At 40.2% G+C, this 23,748-nt stretch overlaps 1 protein-coding gene across 1 annotated transcript in view; it reads left to right on the top strand.

Moving 5' to 3' along the window:
• LOC111816545 (triadin-like) overlaps window positions 1-23,748 on the top strand; it is a 114,772-nt gene that overhangs the window by 29,204 nt on the left and 61,820 nt on the right. Inside the window, exon 8 of the mRNA XM_023714215.1 lies at window positions 6,504-6,551. Coding sequence (XP_023569983.1) covers window positions 6,504-6,551 — 48 coding nt within the window. The remainder of the gene's footprint in view (window positions 1-6,503; window positions 6,552-23,748) is intronic.

Genomic DNA, 23,748 nt, shown 5'->3' with positions numbered 1-23,748 from the left:
TATTTCTTTTCTTTAACTGCACCTCGCGAGAGTTACTTATCCTGCCCACTTCCTGTGGGTCCCAATTCTATCTGCACTTCAGAACTTTACCATACAGCTCAGATTCTGCATCCTACTGCCCAGGAAACACCTCCTACATCAGCCTGTGCTAGGCTAACTCCTCAATCCTTCTTCCCAACCTGTATTCTACACTTCACCCTCCATCTCCTCAGCACCCTGGAGATGATCTTTGAATTTTTCTAAATTCTCTGCTACCTGATTGTTTAAAAATTCCTAAAGCCCTTAGGATTTTTTTCTCTAAATATTGGTTTAGGGACAGCCAGATAGCTCAGTGGAGTAAAGCACTTGCTTAGACAAAGCGCAGTGGCAGGGTTTCGATCCCCTGTGTGTGGTGCCAGCCTCACCCCAAGGTACACTGAGACAGCGCTTGAGACTGGGCATGGCGGTGTGCACCTGAAATGCCAGCACTTGGAAGGCTGAAAGCAGGAGAATCACTATGAGTCCCATCTACGTGGAGAGACCCTACACACCCTGTACACCCTGTCCTAAATTCAGATAAATAAATACATATTTGCTTAATATATTTTCTCTTGTCCCTCTCATTGCAACTCAAGCTTCCCTTGCGTCTCCTTGATCCACTGTAAAGCCCTCACTGGTCTCCTCCTGGCCTGGAAAATCAGAGTTCGTGCCCCTCCCCGCTGCCTTCAGATTTGTTCTGTCCTGTGTGCCACAACAGGGCAGTTGGCCATAACTCCAAAGTCTTGGAAGCAAGATTTTTAAAAAGTTGATAGTAGTACACATGGCCTTATGAATAGACTGAGAATCTATGAAAACCATCATAACATATGTTCAGGGACACAATTGTTTCCTCTAACTATTCTATTGTTCAATCTTTGTCATTTCTGAGTACCACCTTTAAAAGTCTGAGTGAACTTGTATAGGTTACACAAATACTTATATCTATCTCATCGATAGCTCCTTATGCTAAAGATAAGGGTGTGTACCCCAGATGCCATGCAGAAGTCCATGTGGAAGACAGTTTTACCACGTAATTCTTCCTTACAGTGCCCTCCCTGGGATTCCAAAATGTTGCACCTGCAGGTGGCTCTCCACACAGGTGCTGCCCCCTACTGCTAGAGGGCTTTGCCAGGGTCTTCATAGTTGATGAAGGGAAGAAAGGAGAGACATAAACTGAGTGGGACACTTGGATTCCTAAGGATCATTTAGAACAATGAAACTACAGAGCAGAAACTAGGAAAGCCACACTTTCCTCCTCCCAGTTGGAAAGCTCCTAGCCCCACTCCAGGTATTCCATCTGAACAGTGCAGGTGTCTATGTGTTTCTCTTTCACGTTGGTTGTGGACGCTGGGGTAGTGCAGTACACATCTGTTTTCATGCCCTTTGTTCCACCTAAAATAAACTCCTTCAAATGTAGAGCAAAGAAAATCTGTTCCTTCATGACAAAGGCTGGTTTCAGGTACTCAGATTATAGAAGAAAAATGTAGATAAGATTTTGTCTTGATTGCAGGTAGAAAATCCACTCACATAGAGGAGGTATTTATTCCTAAGGTTTATTCTTCATAGAATTCGGCTTGATAGTTTTTTATTAGAATCAGATATAAAAAGATTAAGCTTAATGTTAAATGGCATCTTTTCTGGTATATAATCAGTATCTTCAGTGATTTTTTTCTGAGTAGCAAAACATAATACTTTTGGGAACTAGATTCCATTCCTTTATTTAGTATAAATGCTAGAATTATTAACCCATTGTTGAAAATACCATTTAATCTTTAGGAATAAGTCACTCCTGATTGTTTTCTGAGACATTTCATCTTCAGAGGATTTAAGTAAAATAATTGAAAAATTTATGTTTTCTAAGGAATTGTCAGAATAAGAACATTTGAATAAGAACATAGATCCTGTGACTGTCTTGTAACACAAATGAGCAGGGTTTTTAATTCCCATAGTGATCTGAGAGGGGGCATGTGCAGAAGAGAGCACCGCACACGCATGCCCCTTGCTCCACGCATGCGTAAGAGGGAGTGCGCCTCTAATTTGCCTGCCTTCCACGCTTCCGGCATCGGCCTGGCCTTGCCACTATGTGTGATCCCCTCTCCCCTGTGGAGCCCTGCCTTCTAGATGAGCTTGTCAACTTCCTTGGGAACATATGGGCTTACCTTGCCCTTCTCCTTTCTTCTCATCTATTGGCTCCATCCAAAATCTCTCCTCTTCCATGAAAACCATCCCTGAACTCACCCCTTTTCTTCATTAACTTGGAATACAGATCAACATATCCCATCATTTAGTTACATCAAAAAGTCAAACAAGTTTGTGTGGCTTCCATAAGAGCTCAGAACCAAGGCCAGCTGCTGTGGTAAATACCAGGGACATCTTTCTAAGTGTTTCTCGGCTCAAAGGATGAAAATAGCGGTGGAATTTTGAACATGTGAAAACAAGACATTGAAACTTGAAATGTAGTTAAGCAGTGTAAGAATGAATTTCATGTATGCACTGTAAAGTTTCATTAAAAAAGAAAGTGTGAAGGGTCAGGGATGTAACTCAGCTGCATCAATGGCTACCTGGCAAGGTCCTGAGTTCCACTCCCAGTTTAGAAAAAAAAAGTGCCATGAAATATGTAAGAAATCAAGATATTTTTCTGAAACACAAAAAGTAAAAACAAAAACATGTATACTCAGCTATAAAGACAGACAAGCTCAAAGCCTTTACAGGTAAGTGGCTGCAACTACAGGCTGTACTCATAAGTGAAATAAATCAGACCCACATGTGTAAATATCATATTGTCCCCCTAGTGTAAGATCCTGAAAGAAGAAATAAAACCTGAAAGGTATAATAGATATAGTAAAACAAAGAATCTGAACTAAAGGATTAACTAACAAAGATGAGAAAGGAGAAAAGATAGGGAAAAAGGAAGGACGGAAAACATGCAAGTATATACACAGGATGGCTGAGATGATCGTACTCATAATTTCCATTAGTTTTTTGAAAACAGCAGTTAATGTTGGAATTTTCACCTTGACTAACTCTGTACGCTGAGATCTGTGGTCTGAGCACCTACCTCAAGGACAGCAGTGTGCTATACAAAACCCACAGCGGAATGCCTCGCATCTTGGTCGTCTAAATGTGTGCCATTCCTAATGTCTTATCGATAATTATGCTATCTTTAAAATAAGTTAAAACAAAAAAGACAAGGAAAATAATTAAGATTGCTTGAAAGCAAGCACCAATATTCTATTATTTCCCAAATCTTGTATCTCTGTTAATCTGTACAACAGAATTGAAGATAAAAATAGATAATGTAACAACATTGTTAATTAGCTATTCCTGTTTTGAAAATCTATAACAAATACATTGCTATATGTTACCCTTTCTGTCTTTTTTTCTATTCGTTTTTGTGTCTGCTTTTACTCTTCAAAATTGTGTGTGTGTGTGTGTGTGTGTGTGTGTGTGTGTGTGTGTGTTTTAAGGGTCTGTAGGGTGTTCAGGATCTCACTACTAAATCAGACTGGTAGTGATCTTCTTGTTTACAGCCTCCCGAGAGCTGGGAATACAGGCACATGCCACCACGTCCAATTTCAATTGCCATCTCAGTGCCGCAGGAGTCAGGGCCAGCACAGCAGACCCGGGGATTGAACCCCCGGCCCCTGCACCTGCTTGCAGGCACTTTAATCTGTTGAGCTATTTGGCCAGCCCTTCAAAATAAGATTTTAAAAAATGTAAAAGAAGAAAAATAGAAAATTGAAGAGCAAAAGCTAATAAAATAGAAATCAGAACAACGGCAAGCAATGAAACACAACATTGATTCTCTATTAAAAAAATAAAATAAAATGAGTGGATCCACAGAGCGTGTGAAAAACAAACTACCGCTGGACAGCAAGAAAATTCAACTTACACTCACAGTTGGCTGCTACGACACATTTACTAGGAAGTTTACAATTTTCGAAAGGTTAATATTAGTGTTGCTCCTCTTAAATGTCCTCGTGGTAGTGTGATGGGGACCTCTGCTTGGTCACTCCGCCCTGCATTGGTTAAGATTCCTGTTATTCCAGATCGGATTATTAGTGTCTGTGATTATAGACATGTCTCAGTCATGTCCTCTTCCAATATTGCTTTCTCCTCACTTTATCTATTTCTCTTAAAAATCAAATTAGACTTCTATTAAAACTCACTCTCCTGAAGGTGGTTCCCTTCTATTTCCTATTCCTTTGTCTCTCTGGGTGAATTCTGAGTATTTCTTCAGATATCTATTACCAGTTTACTCTTCACTCTTTAACTATGTCTGAACAATCCACTTTGTATTTTCCAATCACTTTTTCTTGTTTTTCAAATACAACTTGATTTTTAAAAATCAGTATCAGAGGAAGCCTGGAGGAATGAGTAATGTCAGCCCACACAGGAGTGTACCTGTGTCTAAGGCGGTGGCACTGATTTGTGGACCTTGCTTTCACCTGTGCCTTCCAACTATCCTAATGGCTTTATCTGCACTTTAACCTAGAGCGAGGCTCAGGCTTACATCACGTGCGTCCATCCTGCCATGCAGTGCTTCAGGGGTAGTGCTGGACCATACGCTCTCAAGCCCTGGACCTTGCCAGATACACGATTCCCTCAGCAGAACTAGAACTGCCCTTACTCTGCAAGGAGCTTGGCATTCGGTGCACACTCTACAGAGCTTGTCTGAGTGCCGCTCGCTTCCTGGAATCCCTCCCCTGGGACATCTTAGGGTGCTGTCATTTGGTCAGCAGTGAAGCCACACCCTCCTACCCAACTCCCCCAGCCTCGCACCCACTAGGCTGTAACAGCCCAGCAGAAGCACGACCCCCGACTGCCCGTGCTCTGGGAGGCCTTCCTTTTCATGAGATTTGGAGGCTCATAAACATTGATTGTTTAATCTGATACTTTCTTGACTTCTTGTCATAGGCTTGGCTCTATTTTGGGTTACTGCTTGGATAACCCGTAGTTAGTTTCCTTAAAATAGGAAGCTTGTTACTAACCGGTTATAGGCAATTTTTTTGCTGCTATGTGGAATTAGATGTATTAATGGTGGAATGTGCTGCACCTCCCTTCCTTCCCCCCTCCCTCCCTCCTTCTCTCCCTCCTTCTCTCCCTCCTTCCTCCTTCCTTTCTTCCTTTCTTTCTCTCATCCTTTCCTCCCTCCTTACTTTTTCCTCCCTCCCTTGCCCTTCTCTCTTCTTTCCTCCCTCCTTCTTTCTTGATAACACTGACTCCTTGAAAATATCAGGACCACCCACTACTTTAGACATTCTTTGTTCTGATTTTTCTCTCCAGAATATTGTCTAATGTGTTCTCTGTGTCCAGTATTTGATTAAACTCAATGTTCAGTCTTTAAGTTTCTAAACAACATTTATTTATTTATTTATTTATTTATTTATTTAGTCCAGGGTCTCGTTACACAGCTCAGACTCATAGGGATCCTCTTGTCCCAGCCTCCCCAGTGCCGGGATTACAGGTGTGTGCCACTGTGCCCTGTTTCAATGCTCAGTCTTTGACAGAGCTGAATTCCAACTGCTGTGTATACCGCACACCATCTGGGCAGAAAGCATAAGAGAACTAGATGTCCCAATGTGAATGAAAGGTTCTAAATGTCATCTGTGGGTTTGCTGATGACAGCCCCCGTTGCTCGTGTTGAAGTTCTTGTTCTTCTCTTATAACTCTGTGGTGAGATTCTTAGATGTCAAAGCAGCTTCCTCTTGCCCGCCCATCCTCCATCTAATGGTTGGTAAGAACCTCCAAGCAATCTTACCTGACTCAGTTATTTCAGTGAGGTGTACTGATTCTATGTAAATAGTTTCTACTGTTTTGCTCTTTAAAGATGTAAACAATGCAATCTGCAGAGAGAACAATACATCTTTGAGAAATTATGACTGAGAAGATAGAAGACTTAAATGGGTCTGGTATTACTCTTTCAGAACTTGTAGTTTGGGATGGGTTCATTTAACATTTCCATGGATATGAAGCATGACAACACAGCGCTTTCCACTGACTTTGTTTTTGTTTTTTTGCGGAACCGGGGATTGAACTCAGGCCCTTGAGCTTGCCAGGGAAGCGCTTATTCCACTGAGCCATCTCCTCAGCCCCTCCACTGACTTTGATTAAGCCATATTTAAGTTGAAATTTAGCAGAGTACTCAGGTGACATTTGCAAGTACAAACTCCCACAATCACCAGGACTAGAAGTCTATTGATCAGAGCCCGCCAAGAGAACTCTGTGGAGCTTGTATATCAAAGTAGAATACAAAGAAATGAAACAGGAAAGTGTGGAGAAAGCACTGGAAGATTGCAAGGGTTTGTTGTTTTTTCTCTAATTCAATAAGATTAGATTTAAAATGGTTTCAATTGCATTGAAATGTGAGAAATGTCTACAAGATATCAAAAATATCCTGTTTTAAATGAATCCCAAAGTGCTCCTTAAGCAGAAGCCGCCTTTCTGACTGAAATTCTTATTTGAACTCTTATCTTCTTTTGCAGCTGCACCTGGAAAGAAGGAAGAGAAAGCAGCCAAGACAGTGGAGCAAGGTAAAAAAAAAATGAAGGAGGGTGACAATACCTTCCTTAGAAAGACTACGCCATGCGGAGCACAGCCCTGGATTCAAACAGGCGGAAGACAATGCCCTTAAAACCCACCACTCTCTATCACTGGCCTTGCCTGTGATTCTGAGGCGGGGGGGGGGGGGAGCCATCTAGATCTGTCTTTCTTTAGTGTGAAAGGATGAGTGTAAATCAGAATAGGAGAACTCCCACGCCTGCTTGGTACTTCCAAATGCCACAGACTGTCCGCATAAGCGAAATAAGCGGGGCAACAGCAGATGTCTTTCTGTTGGATTTTTGGTTCCCACACATCCTCACTGATGAATTTTGAAAAATAAGAAGAACTCAGTGCTACTTATGACATGACAATGTAAATTGCTTGCAAAATAATGTGTAAAAGCTATGATGCAGGAGAGAAAGCAACAGCAAAAATAGTCCGGCTAAGTTTATTCGATGACTTCAGCTGTTGGTTCTCCATCACGGCCTGCAGCTTCAATGTTATAAATTATGATGCCAGAAAATGGTTATACATTTTCCTTTCACGCAGCTATAACAAAATTAGGTCTAACTGGAATGTGCCTGAGAGGCTCTGACGCAGCAAATGGCCTGAGGTTGTTTAAAACGATAGTGCGCCTTCTCGCGAAGTTCTAAAAGTGCCGAGCACTTCAGATTTTGTTCCTCACCATTCGCCCGTTTACAGTATATCATATACATTTATTGTTTTTCAAAATTAATGAGTTTGTTGATAAATTTTAGATATAAGAGTTATCACAGTCATCGTAGGGAATTTGTACCTGTACATGATGTAAGTTGATTCTTTTTTCCCATGCTCCATTTATTATTTATTATGAAAAAAATTAGAACTGGTCATAATTTTGTTCAAAGAAAAATCCTTCCTCCGAAATTTGAGATGCAAATAGATTCCCAATATCCTAAAGATAGGCTTTTTGATGTCTATTCATTGGAAAACTCATTTCCTCATATTTTCTGATAAGTGAAGTAAGGTTAAAGATTCTATTAAAAGATTGTTTGAGGGTTTAGCTCCTTGTGCTTTTCAAAATAAAATCACATTTAAATTGCTTAGTAAAGTTTTCCAATTTGTTTTAACTTCTGGGTACCATTTGAAATTACAGAATTGAATAGAATGATTTCTACACCATCTTTTTCAAGAAAAATATCTTAGTACCTGGAATAAAAGTAGGAGAAATGTATCCGCTTGTTTACTCATGCAAGTTTCTGGGCCTAAATTTCTTTAAGGATGAATACAACTATAGGAGACCTAGATAACTGACAAGTTAGTATGTAGCTCAGTCAGTGAAACATTTATAAATGTATGGAAAAATTATAAATTACTGACTTTGCTGTAGTTAGATAATTTTCTATACAGCTCAGATAAATTATGAAACAGCTGAATCCTCTGAGCTTCTGGAAAGGTGGTGAGTGCTTCTGGAGGTCATGGATTACTTTTTATTCCAAAGCACATTAGCAGTATCTTGCTCAAATCCCAAACCCCAACACTATCAATGACAGCACCCAGCAGATGACTGATTCAAGCACTGAGCATTTTATTGCTTCTTACCTGCATGTTGGTATCAGTTTCTTTAATGAAGTTTCCTCAAGTGGACAAAAGACTGGAAACCACTCTTCAAGATGTGAACATACTCATTCAGATGGTTTTATAGTTAGTGTAACTAACATGCTCCCCTATCTTATGAAACCTTGCAGTCTTGGCTTGTACAAAAATATATAAAGTTTCTGTCAGTGGCTCTTTTCACATTGATTTAGTAAGTCATTTCAGTTTTCAGTTTGTGTGCAAGTGCCTTCATATTTTTCAACTGCAAAAATAATATGAAATAATGCATTAAGATTATTATTTATTTTGTAATGGTATGTCCTTGACTAAGTGTTAATGTGAAAATGGATATATAAGACTAATAAAGCAGGGAGTTGTGGGAATAAGTAGCAAATAATTACTGATCTCATCATAGGATTCTAATATTCATAAGATGATGCTTTAAGATGTTGTGTACTTTTCTTTCTGACATATATAGATAGATAGATAAAGAGATTTTTAGTTACCTTCAGAAATATAAGTAACCTAGAAATATTTCACAATGCACTGAAATATAGTTAGTCATTCAAGATATGTGGTCATTCACTTAAACTTGAATTTTCAACTTCATTATGGAAAAGTCTTTATGATTTCTACTTGTTAATAGGTTTCAAGTGTACTTTTATAATCTAAATTTGTAATTTAAAGCTCTGGACATAGTCTGCATTATAGAAACATTAGTCAAGATAAACTTTATTTCATGAGAAATTCACACTGTGAAAGCCAAAATGAATTTGATGTTCACATAATTTAGCAAACTGGAATCCATAACATGTAAGTTATTTACATAAAAAACAAGATACTTAGTTTAAGTTCTGCAGAACTCAAAGAAAGACTATATTACTTCTGGTTGACAATGAACTGGACACTTTTTAATTATTTTCCTCATAAAGATCTAAGGCTAATTAAAACACAGCCTTTGTTATTACAAGACATGTTATGCCTTACCACATTTTGAAGGCACACACCTGTGCACACACATGAGCGGAAATTCGCAGCCATCGACTGTTTCCCTGCTTACGAGGGCGCTCTCAGGGAACGGCCCCTCAGCACATGTTTTCCTTAGTCCATATGACCATTATGGGTGCACCAAGGAAGTCTAAAACTAAAAGCTGCACAAAACGCTCCACACGACAGCTATTCATCTTTTTACATTTGTTTAAAGGTGAATTTCATGTCACCAGTGCAGCGGCTCTCTTAGGCGAGTTGCTTTTGTGCTGAGATTTCATTTCTGACATTTGGTGCCAGCTGAGGGGGAGGCGAAGCAGCCTCCACAGCAGCCTCCAGGGCAGACGCAAAACCAGTCAACACCACTAACCTTAAAATCTGCATTGTAGGTCTGCGGTCGGTGGCGTCTCCTTATTTTTGAACTTTCTTCCTTTAAAGTAACTGAAGTTCAGCAGGGAAAAGGTACAAAGTAGCTCTAAATCAAGTGACTCATAGGTCTTCCTTCTTTCCCTCTTTCATTCATCTTCATGTGTGATATTACGTGAGGCTTCCTTTAGCATTTTGTAAAGAGCCTATAATCTGGCCTGAATACAGGAAGGGTTAAACAGATACTTGGGGCTTGAAAATACACATGGAGGGACCAGGGAGATGGCTCAGTGACACGGGGTCTGCCTGGCAAGCGCAAGGTCCTGAGTTTGATTCCTGGTACCAAAATGTAAAAAAGGAAAAAGAAAATAAGCATGGGGTACTTACTGAAGAAAGGAATAGTAAGTGATTCAGATTTTAACACATCATGTAATGAAAAAATATTTTGTATCTCAAAATAAAACTTCCAATGTTGAAGATGGCTAATATTTTAGAAATTAGAATATTAATAGTTAAATATTTTCTTTGTCCCCTTAAAATTAGAATGAGTGGACAACAATTAGTTGTTAAATATTAGTCATTATGTCACTTTTTAGATATTTGAATTTGGAATTGCTACTTTTTCAGTTACGCAACAGAGTTACAGACAAAGATACGGAAAATGAAATTTTAGTAACTACAGCTATTATATTTTGAAATTATTTTAAAAACATAAATTCAGAACACTGCAACCTCACCTTTTGCTTTTTCATGGGTAGAACTATGAGACTAACATGTCCACAGGTTAGAGAAAAAAAAATTATTCAGCAGAGTTTTTAAACAGTATGTGTCTTAGATCAAGATACGGAGGCTCCTTTATTCTAAAAGAGGACTGATCCAGGTAGATTTTAGATTCTAAGACTCAAATGCTAAGGAATTCCATACTTTATTAGCATCAATATTTACTGATACTTGAGTATCTCAAATTCATTTCAAAGGAATATTTCAAAATTTTTAGTTTTATTCATTTAACAATTAAAAGTCACTCCAAATTCCAATTCAGTAGAAGCATGACAAATATTTTTAAAAGATTAAATAGAACCTAATTGCCTACTAATCATTAAGAATAAATCTGAGGGCCACAGTAGATAGCTCAGAGGCAGAAGTTCCTGCCTACCAGGTACAAGTTCCTGGATTCAAACACCACCTCAAAAAAAAAAAAAAAAAAAATCTGATCACAGTTGGAAATCATTTGGCTAAGAACGAAGTCGCAGAGTGTGGAGCACGTGTCTGTCAGAGCTCATTCCCTCTGGCAGGTGATTCAGTCCTTCTTTACGCCGAGAAATGATTCAGAATTCACAAGCAAACCAATTTAGGCCCAGCTAAAGGTAACCTCTTCACCTTTGCCTTTGACATGTTTCTGTGAACAGTGGCGTTCTAGATAATTGTAATAGGGTTTTAAATTGGCACCGGAGCAGGTGACACTCAAGTACTTTGCATGTTGCTGTCCTCATCCACCTAATCAGAGTTTTCTATTGTTTGTGCACGTGTTTTTTTGAATCTACAATGTGTCGTTATTGAAGATTTATCGCATAGTTTCACATGAATGTTGATAATATCTAAGAGTAAGCATTTCTCTGAAAGCATATTTATTTCAATAATAGTGTTTCTATTTTGGTTTGTCAAAATTATAAAAAAAGATTTCATATCTAAACTTCAATAGAGTAACACTGTGAGCTTAGTTATCACAAATTGTGTTAATCCTTCTCTCCTTCTGTGATGATGAAATGACCGATGTGCTCATGCTGTTGACCCTCAATAAATGTTAAATGATAATAACAATACTAGTGATTCCTGTGAATTTCAAATTTCTGCAGAACAGTTTCTTTTATGATTGTTTAATATTTATTGAGCGCCCACAACAGGTTAGGTGCTGGTGAAGGGGCGTGGAAAGGCTGTGGCCAGCAGCGGAGAGAAATCACTCTCCACCTCTCCCCTGAACCTGAGCTGCAGGCCGGCTCCATACTTGCACATGGTCAAGGGAAGCTGAGCCAAGCACAGCTACCCTTGTGCACATAGTGTGAGGCATTCTCAATCTTTAATCATTTCAGAGTACTTCAGTCTCCCAATTCCTTTATCTCAGCCAAGGTGAAATCCTTTTCTATTCCCTCTTTCCATATGTTCCCCACCCCCTGCCATCTTTTTTTATTCATTTATGTATTTAGTACAGGGTCTCACTATGCAGATCGAACTCGTAGTGATCCTCCTGCTTTCAGCCTCCCTAGCCCGGAAATTACAGGTGTGTGCCACCACACCCGGACTCATGCGCCAGCTCAGTGTGCCCCAGGGGCGGGGCCGGCGAGGCATACAGGACTGGGGATTGAACCCTGGTCCCTGTGCTTGCCAAAGCAGGTGCTTAGTCTGCTGAGCTACCTCTCTGGCCCTCCCCTGCTGTCTTTATAGTCAGCCAACTGTGGTTCTAAACTACTTTCCCCAGCAGCACTTCCACTTCTGAGAGGAAGTTTGTCTCATCACGCTAGTTCCCACAGAGCATTGCCTCATTCCCTGCATTGCTTGATTGCCTAGATTCCACCACTCTCTTAGGCTTCTCAATCACCCCTGAGGGGGATCTCAGCCAGGCAAGTGGCCACCTGGGTCAGTAATGTCAGTGCATTTGGAGGTGATGCTAACAGTTATCCATCTATGCTACGCTTTCGTCTAAAATTTAAAGATTCTGTTATTAGTGATCTGCCTTCTCACTGAGCTTGTACGCAGTGTCTTGAGCATAGCTGTTGGATGCATGATGCAGCAGAGGCACTTGCAGGTCACGGGCGAGATTGTTGCAATAGCAAGTGTCTGTTTTTATTCAAATATTCAGCCTTTCAGTTATCATAGAAATGAACTAGCTGTTGCTCAGTGTGGCCTACATGCCCTTCTTTTCTCCTCTTTTTGACTGAAAATTTTGGGAGTTTTGTGGAGAAGCACAATAAAAATCTACGATCAAGCCAGGAGTGCCCTCCCACCCTTCCTCAGCATTCTGCATCAAAAGCACCACTGCTACCTCAGGAAACCTCAGCAGTAACCGGGCCATTGGACCCAACAGGTAGTATGAGCAGCATAGGCACATTAGCTGGCATTTCCAGCACAGGCAGCACACTCAGGAAGAACGTGGCCCTCCCACTGAGACTCTGCTTAGCATCTTCCATGATTGCTCCGTACAGTTCCTTAATGGAAAGGTTGTCAATGTCTTAGCTTCTGAAAGTAGCAAATATTTACATCAGATATGCGCCATGGCTTTACTAATGTAGAAGCCCTCAACACTGTCTTGATTGACCTGAATGGCAGCTGGGAAGCAAGTCATCCTGCAACAACAATCCACTTCAGGTTGCATTTGGTGATGCTTTAGGTACCTTAGAGGAGTTTGCAAACAATAAGATGTATATATTCTCAATCGTTTTCTACAACTTAATATTAGGTTGATGTTCCTTTAAAACATCCTTAAATCTGCAGTGGGCCATTTTCATTCTCATCGTAAGGAGAATGTTTATGATTTTCTAAGGGGCATAAGTATCTTAGTCTGGAAACAAAATACAAAACACAAACTGAGAAGTTCATCCCAATTAAAAATATATTGCTACTTTCTTCTCATTGTAAGTTATACATGTTGAATATACATACATTATCTTTCAGAAGATAATGTGAATTTTTGGACATACTTGAAGACAAACATTTGTCCTGAAGAAAGAACAATCAGCTCTCCTTATCCCTTTGACATTCTAGACCACATTTAGGCAAGGACTACAGGGATCCCCCACTGTGTTTACTGCTGAGCACAGCAAGAAATTCCCCTTGGAGAAGGGAGATCACCCAGCCGCTAATTACGTGTCATGTCACAGGAACAGAGTGCTTACCACCAGTACCTGTCACATCCTGGAACAAATTAATGGGGCATAAGTGCCTAAGTCTAGAAATGAAATACAGAACACAAATTTGAAAGGTTCGTCCCTATTAAAAATACATTGGTATTTTCTTCTCATTGTAAATTATACATGTTAAATGATTTCAGGAGATAATATGAATTTTTATCAACATTCTACATATAAGGTACTTAGACCTTATTTATTTTTTGGTACTCTAATTTTTTATATGATAATGATTGAAAACTAACTGAAAAAATCAGTTCTTAGAACATCAAAATTCAGTTCAGATCTTTAGAAACGTATGATAGCAAAATATTATTTAAAAATGTCTTCATTATTATGGCTTGCCACATTGAACTTTTATTTCCCATGAGTTTTATAGAAAAAAAGGAAGAAATTGGCCAAACAGCCTAGGGAATACATCTGAATTCTTATTAATATCCCTAATAGTAAAATTCATGGTGAAATGTCTTAACTTGACACTATTGAATTTGATTTTGGTCTCCAAGGAAGAAATAATCAGAAAAAGCCAACAATGACATTAAATAATGCGCCACTTCCAGAAAATAGTACAGAACTAACTCAAAATAAAACTCGAGGCTTTGGCCAGTCCTTGCAGTAATCCATTATGTGGCAGTGCGTAGGCATTTGTGTTGTCCCTACTTCTTTTGTAAACCAATATTATTATAGTAAGCAATACCTGAATAACCAGGCAGTAATACTGTAATAGTCTCTTGTGTAGAAGAACTGTTTGCCATGGCTGAGACATTTCAAATTTGCCCCAAACCTTGAATAGATTTTGCCTTCTGATTGTGCATACAATCTATGTTGAAGTACAAGAAGGAAATCAGATTAAGATATCAAAATAAAAATATTTAAAAATATTGTAGGCCGGCCAGATAGCTCTGCATACTGAAGTGCTTGCTGAGGCACAGCACAGATGCCAGATTCGATCCCCAGCATGTAGTGCTGGCCCCACCCCTGGAGCACGCTGAGACAATGACTGAGACTGGGTGTGGCGCGTGCACCTGTAACCCCAGTGCTTGGGAGGCTGAAAACAGGGGAATCTATGAATCCGATCTACTCAGTCAGACACTGTAGGCCCTGTAGACCCTGTACTAAATTATTAAAAAAGATGAAAAAAAATTATAAATATCTTCCAAATGAGATAGAAGTGTTTAAAGACTCTATGGATATTTTTAAGTTACATATAAATTTCAAAATGTAAATCTCAAGAACAAAGCATTCTATTGGAAACTCTGTGTGTTTTTCTTGGTAGTGGTGATGGGACTGAACCCAGGGCCTTGTGGGGGCAGGAGCTCTACCCCTGAGGCACCCCCCAGTCCCAAATCATGCTATTTGGATGTCAAAGAATATAGCATAGAATTTCTCTACACACCAATTTAAGCATGAGAATCAGAATGAGTGGCACACAGGGTACAGAAGTGACACTCGGAACACAAAACTTCAACTATGAAAGTGCGACATAGGCTCTTTCCGTAGAGGGGAGATGTGGATCCCACAGCCCTCTGGGGCTCTGGGCTTGGTGTTACAAGCGGCAGCAGTGACCTCCTCCTTACTGTCAGTTCTGAAATGCACAGTGTGTCTCTTCAGCTCCATGGACGCAGTGGCTGTGAAATTGTTTTGACTCTATATCCTTTTGTTTTTTGTTTTTTGTTTTGTAGCCAGCTCAGCCTGCCCTGGGGACAGGGCTGACATAGCACCTGGTGCCAGGGATCAATCCAGGGTCCCTGAGCTTTGCCTAAGCTTGCTTAAACAGGCACTTTAGAATGCTGAGCTATCTCACAGGCCCCTGACCCTACGTCTACATCTTTAAAGACTCCTATTACTTAGGTGCAAGTTTAAGTTTCTTGGTAGAAGACCACAGGGCCCTTCGCCACCCGTCTCACTGTGACTTTCCTACCTACACCCTCTATCCTGCCCCTGTGACTCAGTCACAAGCATGTCTGCCTTTAACAGTTCTCCTACTTTCTTCGCATGTCAATAGTGTTTTTTGGTTGTTGTTTTGCCAAATTCTTAGTCAGTTTCAGAACCCATCACGAAGGCCAAGGTTTCTTCTGACCCTAGTCTCTTGGGTTGCCTTTGACGACGCTTTTGCTGTGGGCAGAGTCTGTCTGTGAACGTGATTACAATAATACTCCATTTATGTATGGGCTGTGCCGATATTTTAGATTTTCTTAATTTAAGAAAAACTGTGACTTGGAGCCACACTTTCAGCTTTGTGACAAGCACATACATGCATACACTAAAGAAAGGAGACGTCTTAGACTCTGGGGGAGAGTTTGCTTGGATGGAAGGAAAGCCAGAGGCCTTGGAGGCCGTACTTAATCACTCTGCATGCCCCCCAGGCAGGGAGCTCCAGCGAACACCCTTGCTTCCCAGCTCCAGTGCAAAAGAGAAACATGGGGGGTGGAGAGCCGCTGCATGTGTCCGGCTTGTGTTCCAGCAGACAGGTCTGCTTCTGCTTCAAAGTATGGGGCTTCCAAGGGAGGGGACTGCAGGGCCAGCTGGTTGTCACATACAGGAGCATATCAGGAAGAGCATTTCTGCTCTGCTGGAAGGGTGGTGTGGTTTCTATCATTCCAACCACCTTTTTCTATCATCTCGGATGTCAATGTTCCTTATGTGTACATATCTGCCAGGAAATTTAAGTGGAATACAGATTCTTTAAAAATTTTGTACAAATCTAACACATTGCACACCAAACACAGCAACATATAAAAATAATTACATTCTGTCATGTGCGATTTATTCCACTTATGCAGGGCTGTCCTAACATTTAATTCATTTAATGTGATCTGTTATATCAAAAGGCTAGAGGACATAAAAAGACAATCATTTCAATAGATGGAAGAATAGCTCTTGAAAAAAAATAACACACACCCATGGCAAAATCACAAACAAAGCAAAACAAAAAACCTCTCAGCAAAGTACAAATACAGAGGAATTACTTCAAGGCATGAGTGTCTATGGGAAAGCTATCATTGACATCTTTAATAGTGAGAAATTAAAAGCTCTTCTGGTAAGATCAGAAACAAAGAAAGGATCTACTGTTCCACCGCATTTTTTTAGCACCACACAGGAAGTCTCAGCTAATGCAGCAACACAAGGAAGGGAAGCGAAAGTTACACTGAAGAGAAAGGAAAGTGTAAGCATTTTATCTTTGTACAAAGACAACATGGTTGCCTATGTGGAAAGCCTCGCCAATTCCACAAAAACCCCTGGCGGTAGTCAGAAAATATAGCTAGTAATGTTCAAAAATCACTTACTCTGTACTTAAACAGGAATGAAAATGAAGAAGAAACACAATTCAAAATACAAAACCATTTGCAGTACCACAGAATGGAAATATTGAGTTAGATAAGTTAATCAAATAAAATACATACAGTCTATGTCAGAAAAGCTACAAAACTCTAATGAAATAAATACAAGAATTAAATAAAAACAAGGTACTCTATGTTCATGGATAGGAAGACTCAATATTGCTAAAATACCAGTTTTTCCCAAATTGTTTTAATATTATCCTAGCCAAAACCCTTGATGTCAGCTGGTGGATTCTGGTAAACAAAGCCCAAGGTCTACATGGAGAGTGAGGAGACCGAACCCACTGTGGAAAGAGAGAAACCCATTTGGGGAAATGACTTAATGAGACTTCACCACCTACTGTAAAAATTCAGGAATCAAGACAGAATGGTACTGATGAAAATAGACAAAAGACAATGGAAGATAGCAGTGAGTCTAAAAACAGACCTACAGAACTTCAGTGAACTGGTATTTCACAAAGAAACAAAGCCAATTCATAATGGAAAGGCTAGTCTTTTCAACAAATGGTGGTGGAATGATCTAGTATCTGTAAGACAAGAAAGTAATCTAGTAGCAGATTTTGATAGGCACCTCCCAAAATGGCCATCGATCTAAATGTAAAGCCTAGAGCCCCTAGAATACAGCAAGGGAGAAGAATCTAGGTTTGGGGAGGACTTTTAATTTATAACTCAAAAAATATGATCCATGAAAGAAAAAAAATGGACTTAATCAAAATTAAAATTTCTGTGCAAGGTATCATTATGAGAATTTGAACACAAGCCTACCTGATAAAGGACTAGAATCCAAAATATACACAGAATATTTACATTCAACAAAGAAAGCAAGCCAGCCATCAGCAGAAGAAAATTAAATGTCACTGCCAGCCCTTTGGGATGGCTAGAATGCAAACCATTGGCATCAAATGCCGAGGAGCGTGGCGAGCAACAGGAGCTTTCTTCACTGAAGGGAAGCCAGTATAGAGGGCAGGCAGTTGCTTAAGCGAAGAGAAAATATACCCTGCTGTGGGCTATAGCAATCACGCTCCGCAAAATCTTCTCAAATAAGTGGAAAGTGTCTGTCCACACACGAAACTACACCGCAAATGTGTACAGAAACTTTATTCGCATCTAGAATAAGTGCAAGGCAAACAGGCTGTCTCTCTATAGGTGAACTGACACCTCAGTTCTGGTACACCACACGATGGGGTGGGTGCAGCATTGAGCACGGATGGGTCACTGCGCCACGGAAGACGTAGTTATAAGGGAAATAAATCAGCCTAAGAATCCCACATGTATAAATATGTGAGTATATATACATATTTACAGATGTATGTATGCATCTAATTTATATTATGTGTCATTTCATCTAAATGTTTATCTGGAAAAAATTACTGAGAAATTTTAAAGTTTATTGGTTAACAAAAGTTTGAGGAGAGAGAAGGACGAAGGGTGAAGCACAGAGGATTTTGTAGACAGTGAGACGCCCCTGTATGATGTGACAAGGGAGGACACATGTCACTGTGCATTAGACAGAGGCCATAAAATGTTCAAAAGTAAGAGTAAACCAGACTGTAAGTGATGGGCTTGGGTGGAATAAAATATCAATCAAAGTCCACGTGTTTCAACACAGCCACTGGTCTCAGGAGGCAGGCTCTGGGTGGGGAAGCTGTGTGTGGGAGGAGGCATGTGAGTTGGGGCTGTTCTGCTGCACAACACATGGGGCGGCCCGGAAACCACCGTGGTGCACGTGCGACAGCTCCTGGGGCGACAGCTCCTGGGGCTGGAAGTCTGGCTCAGACTGCCCTGCGGTATGTTCAGCATCAGCCCACTCGAGCTGCAGGCCCAGTCCTCGTACATCTTCATAGGGCAGAAGGAGGGCCCAAAGGCTCTCTGTGGTGCTTTTATTGCCAGAGCATAATTCCTTTCGTGCTTTAGAGTTATGACCCAGGTGTCTCACCAAGGCCCCACCTTCTCACACAGACAAGGGCTCGGGATGTCAGCAAGCAAATTCTGGGAGTGTAAGCATTCGTTCCCCAGTGGAGAGCTTGTAGGGAGTCACCATTGCTGTTCACTGTCACAGTGAATACGAATCTGCTGTAAAAATGAAAGTATTAGTTTTCAAAAACGCACAGAAATCTCAAAGCATTCAGCCACTACTTGCATTTCAAAGTATTGTATTTTCATGCTCCATACCATAAATAGTGGAATAAATAAAAATGTCTACATGTTGCTATTATATTAATTTATAAATTAACACTTGTATTCAATTACATCCACTCAAATGTTTGAAGTTCTTTCTCTCATACACATTTGAGCATTTATATTGTGATGAGGTGATTTCTGAGATCCCACGTAAATGTGGTAAGGAAGAGGGCTTCAAATTGTAGAATGAAGTTCATGAGATGATACAAATACATTCAACGGAAAAGTTACTATAAAAATAAAGAATCGCAGGGTGTGGTGCACATGCCTGTCATCCTAGCACTGAGGAAGGCTGGCGCAGGACAAGCACAAGTTCAAGCCCAGCCTGTGCAACACAGGGAGACCTTGTCTCAAAATAAACAATTTTTAATGGAGGCTGAGAATAGAACTTAATGCAAAGGCCTTTGAGTCATTCTACAGTACCGCTTTAAAAATACAGTGTGTCTGGGCCGGCAAGATAGCTCAGCGGTCTAAAGCACCTACTTAGGCAAACTTAGCAGGTGCAGGGAACTGCAGTTAGATACCTGGCACCTCATGCGGTGCCAGCTCCACTCTCAGGAAGGGCTGAGCCAAAAAAAAGAAAAAAAAATATATATATATATATTGTAAAAAATAGACAGATTGGAAATTATTACAAAAAATACATAGACACAAGCATTTAAACATAAGATTACTTAATTTTGGAAATTCACTCCAAATTTCATAGGTTAAAAAAATGCTAGGCAAATATCAGGATAAATATATGTGTAATTTTCCTTTTAGCCCAGGAAAGCTATTAAATATCAATACTTTAATTTTACTTGACACTTTTTCAAAATTTTTATTGAATTATTTACTTGGTACAGGTTCTCCCTATGCAGCTCAGACTCATAATGATCCTCCTGTCTCAGCCTCCCCAGCACTGAGATCACAGGTGTGTGCCACAACGCCTGGTTTTGGTGGCCGGCACTGTGTGCCCGGGGTCCCAGGGCCAGCACAGTATGCAGTACCAGGGATCGAACTCAGGTCCTTGCGCTTGCCAGGCAGGCACCTAGACTGCCAAGCTACCTCCCCTCCCTTATTTGACACTGTGGCTGGAAAATAATTGACCATTAAAGTTGATAATGAAGATTAGAATTGCATGTGAAAGCTGTGTTTCCTCATAAAACATAGTCAGCACAAAATCTGGCAAAGTTATTAATTCATCCAACAGAGACCTGGTGAGGTGCTAGTGTCCATCCAACAACACAGTAACCGCTTCAGCGGAGGCAGCCACAGGGCCGCTGGGGTGCGCCGCTCCGAAGACAGCATGCAGGTGGCGGATCTGCACTCGGTGGTCTCGCTCAGGTCCCGGAGCCCTCATTCCACCTACTGCACTCCTGGGCAGTGTGCAGAGGTGGCCTGGAATCCTGCCTTGGGTCTTCTGGGGTCAGTTGTCCACTGCTGTTGTGCTTCTCACGTCAACTGTGCTGACCTCACCGGACACATGTGAAGAGGAGACCTGTTGTGGCAGTGCCTGCCCACACACCCCAGGCTCCGTCATGGCTTATGGATCAGGAAGGACCAAGACCCAGCCTGCACTTATTTGCTTGATTCAGACATGGTAGCTGACTTCCTAGGTGGACCATGATTGCATGAGGAATATGTCATCACTAATGCCGAATGCTTTCCTGAGAAACAAAGTTTATGGTGGCAGGTTTGAGCTCAGCGGCTTTGTCTGTATGATGCCCTACTGTCTCTCATCTCCTAGATGTCAACAGAAGCTAAAATCGTGTCCCTATTTCCTTGTCAAATGGAAGGAATGACTTTGTTTGTTTTTTAAATAATTACACATTGCTAATCTTTCTAAAACAGTTAGAGAGAAGAGAGAGAGAGAGAGAGAGAGAGAGAGAGAGAGAGAGAGAGAGAGAGAGAGAGAGACAGAGAGAGAGAGAGAGACAGAGAGAGAAATTAAAATATACCCAATTAGGTGCTCTTGATAATTGTGGTTAGTATTCTGGTGACTAATGTGCACTGATGACCACTATTTCAAAGCTGCATACACAGCCACAAAACAGAGCCACAAATCATGATTGTTATAAAGCTAGATATTCAGGTTTAGTCAAAAAAGAATGCCCTTAAGTGAGTTCAGTATAGCATCCTCGGCGAAGACAGAATCTGCAGACCTCCATAAGGAGAAGTTGCCAGCAGAACCCGAGTGAAGAGTCAGGGACGCCATTCCCCGCCACGCTCCAAGGCGGCAAGCTCCCCTCTAACACCAGTGCCGAGCCTATTAGCTGTCTGTCTCCGTGGGCCGTCGCACCTGTCCGTCGCAGCACACAGGCGGCGCCCAGCTTGCCTGGCACACACCGTGCTTTAACTTGGAGGTGCACGTGCTAAGTGCCCCCTGCTGCTACCGACCTGGTGCTGAACCCTCGCTGTGTCTCCGCGCTCTGATGATGGGGGACCCACAGCAGCGATCTGGATCCCTCGTCACGAACACTTGTGGAGCTCACGCCTCACCACGGCCTCCTGCGGCCTGGCAGAGTCTTTCTGACATCATTCAAACAAATTTCAGCGTATGCTTTTTAACAGGATTGTCCAGCCAGAGACAGAGGTAGAAGAGTAAAAATGAAATCTTATTCTTTATAAATAAAATCAAATGTTCATAATATAAACCCAGGATGAAGAAAAGGGCAAAGGAAGGACTGGAAAAAGATATGTTTAGTTATATATGCTGAATAGTTTGGATAATTGTACTGTCAATTTCTGTTGGTCTTTTGACAGGAGCAGTTAATGCTTAAAATTGTTTTCTTTTTATTCTTATTTTTTTTTCTTCTTTTGAATTCTTTATAGTTTTCTGCTGTTGCTTTGTTTTTTTTTCTTTAAATGAATCTGTTAACCTGAACAACTAATTTGAAGATAGCATCCTGTAATACAGCAACCATTATTGAATTCCTATTACTTCATTTAGTGAAATTTTGTATCATTTCTAATGCTGTTTTTATCTATCACTATTTTGTAGTCTTTAAAAAAATAAACATACTATAAACCCAACAAAGATAAAACATACACCAGAGTATACATGTAATTAAATTAGGAACATCATAATTAAAAAAAAGATTAAACAATTATTTAGAAAAGACATGTTTTAAAAGTAAAAAAATGAGTAACTATTTAGCAAATAGAGTAAGGAATAGTCAAACAGCACAAAGAGAAAGCTAAGCAGGAATTTGCAACCAATTCACAGGCCGGAGTCTTATCTTCTTGGAATTTGAAGCTAGCTTTACAAAAATAGCAATATATTTGATTTTCCTTCATGATATTTACCAGCATGGTATTTAAAAATACTTAGATAATTTGAGTGCTATCTCAAATTATAAAATTTATATTTTGGAATTTGAAATATATAGATGAATATTATAGAGTAGCTTTCCTAAGATATCTCTGTCAAAAAATTACATTCAATTTAACAGAAAATGATGCCAAATGCATGTTATGGCCTCATGTACTAAATACTAAAGTACTCACTTAACTGAGCACGATTAAACACCTCTGGGAAGAGTGCAGTGTCCCTGGAGGAAGAGACCATGAAGTGAGCGTAAGCTTTCAGGGCCATCTGATGAACACAGCATAAACTTCCGCTGAGAAGCTCCCAGGTCCCTCTCAGTATGGGAAAGCTGCTTGTGGGCTTATTTAAAAAAACATTTTTTAATCCAAGGAAACATTTAAAGAATTCTGATGCATCGCTTTCACTCATTACCATCGTTTAAAACCCCTCAGATTGTCCGCGTCTTAACCCTAAAGCAGCTTGCAGAAAGATAGCTTGGGAAAGGGCATTTCTGAGCCCCTCAGCACACTGAGCTGCACACGAGCCATGAAGAATTTTAAATTTGGTTCTTCACTCGGTTAAGTGCGCTCAGTGGCCTGATGATCGTGCTGAGATCTTTTAAATCTTCCAATTTTAGTCTCTTTTGTCATTTTAGTTGTTTGACTTTAATATCAAGTCAGGATGCCTAACAAAAAACATTTTTGTGGATAATGTAGTAGAACGTAACATAAAAAAGTTACAGAACTGATACTACAGAACAATAAATAACAAATAATTGCCACATAAGTGTTATTTGTGATCACCGTTTCCTTTGAACTCACTGGGGAACTCACGTGGGGTCATTTATGCCCAAGAAGTACTCTGAGCTGCTGGCCTCTGCTCCAAGCATTCTATTTATTCAGCTGTGTCTTTCTCCTAGAAGGAAAGAAAAAGACTGGTGTGCATTTTCTCTTCTTAATTACATATATTCAGGCTATTGACTAAAATCTTTTAAAAAATAACAAATGCCTGGGCTCACTGTAATTAAATATGTTCATGTCCAAATAAATGACTTCTAATGTGGTTAAATTAAAACTTTACTTGCATAGCTATTTTATCATAGTGTATATGTATTTTTTTAATTTTTAAATATCTGGCAATAGTACATACTATTTATAAAATTAATGTTACTATTTCCAATATATAAATGATAATATGGGCAAGTTATTTGACCCTGAATTTACAACAGGTGGGTAAAATATAGCTGAAAGCATCAGTGTTTTTATCTTTCTTTGTTCAAAGTTTTCATGTACTTTTTTTAAAATTTTTTTTATTTATTTATGTGTGTATGTGTATGTGTGTGCGCGGCCAGCTCAGCCCACCAGGGGGCGGGCTGGCTGGCATGTGGTGCTGGGGGATTGAACCGCGGTCCCTGTGCTTTGCTAAGCTTGTTCTAAGTAGGTACTTTAGACCACTGAGCCATCTCACCAGCCCCGATAAGTTCTTATTAAGTCACTAAGTTACAAGACTGGACTCAAACTTGTGATCATCCTGCCTCAGCCCCCCT

This window comes from Octodon degus, unplaced genomic scaffold (assembly GCF_000260255.1).
Source record: "Octodon degus isolate 3935 unplaced genomic scaffold, OctDeg1.0 scaffold00034, whole genome shotgun sequence".
In the NCBI taxonomy this organism is placed as follows: domain Eukaryota; kingdom Metazoa; phylum Chordata; class Mammalia; order Rodentia; family Octodontidae; genus Octodon; species Octodon degus.
Note: the sequence above shows the minus strand (reverse complement) of the source record. Positions and strands in the feature narration are given on the sequence as shown.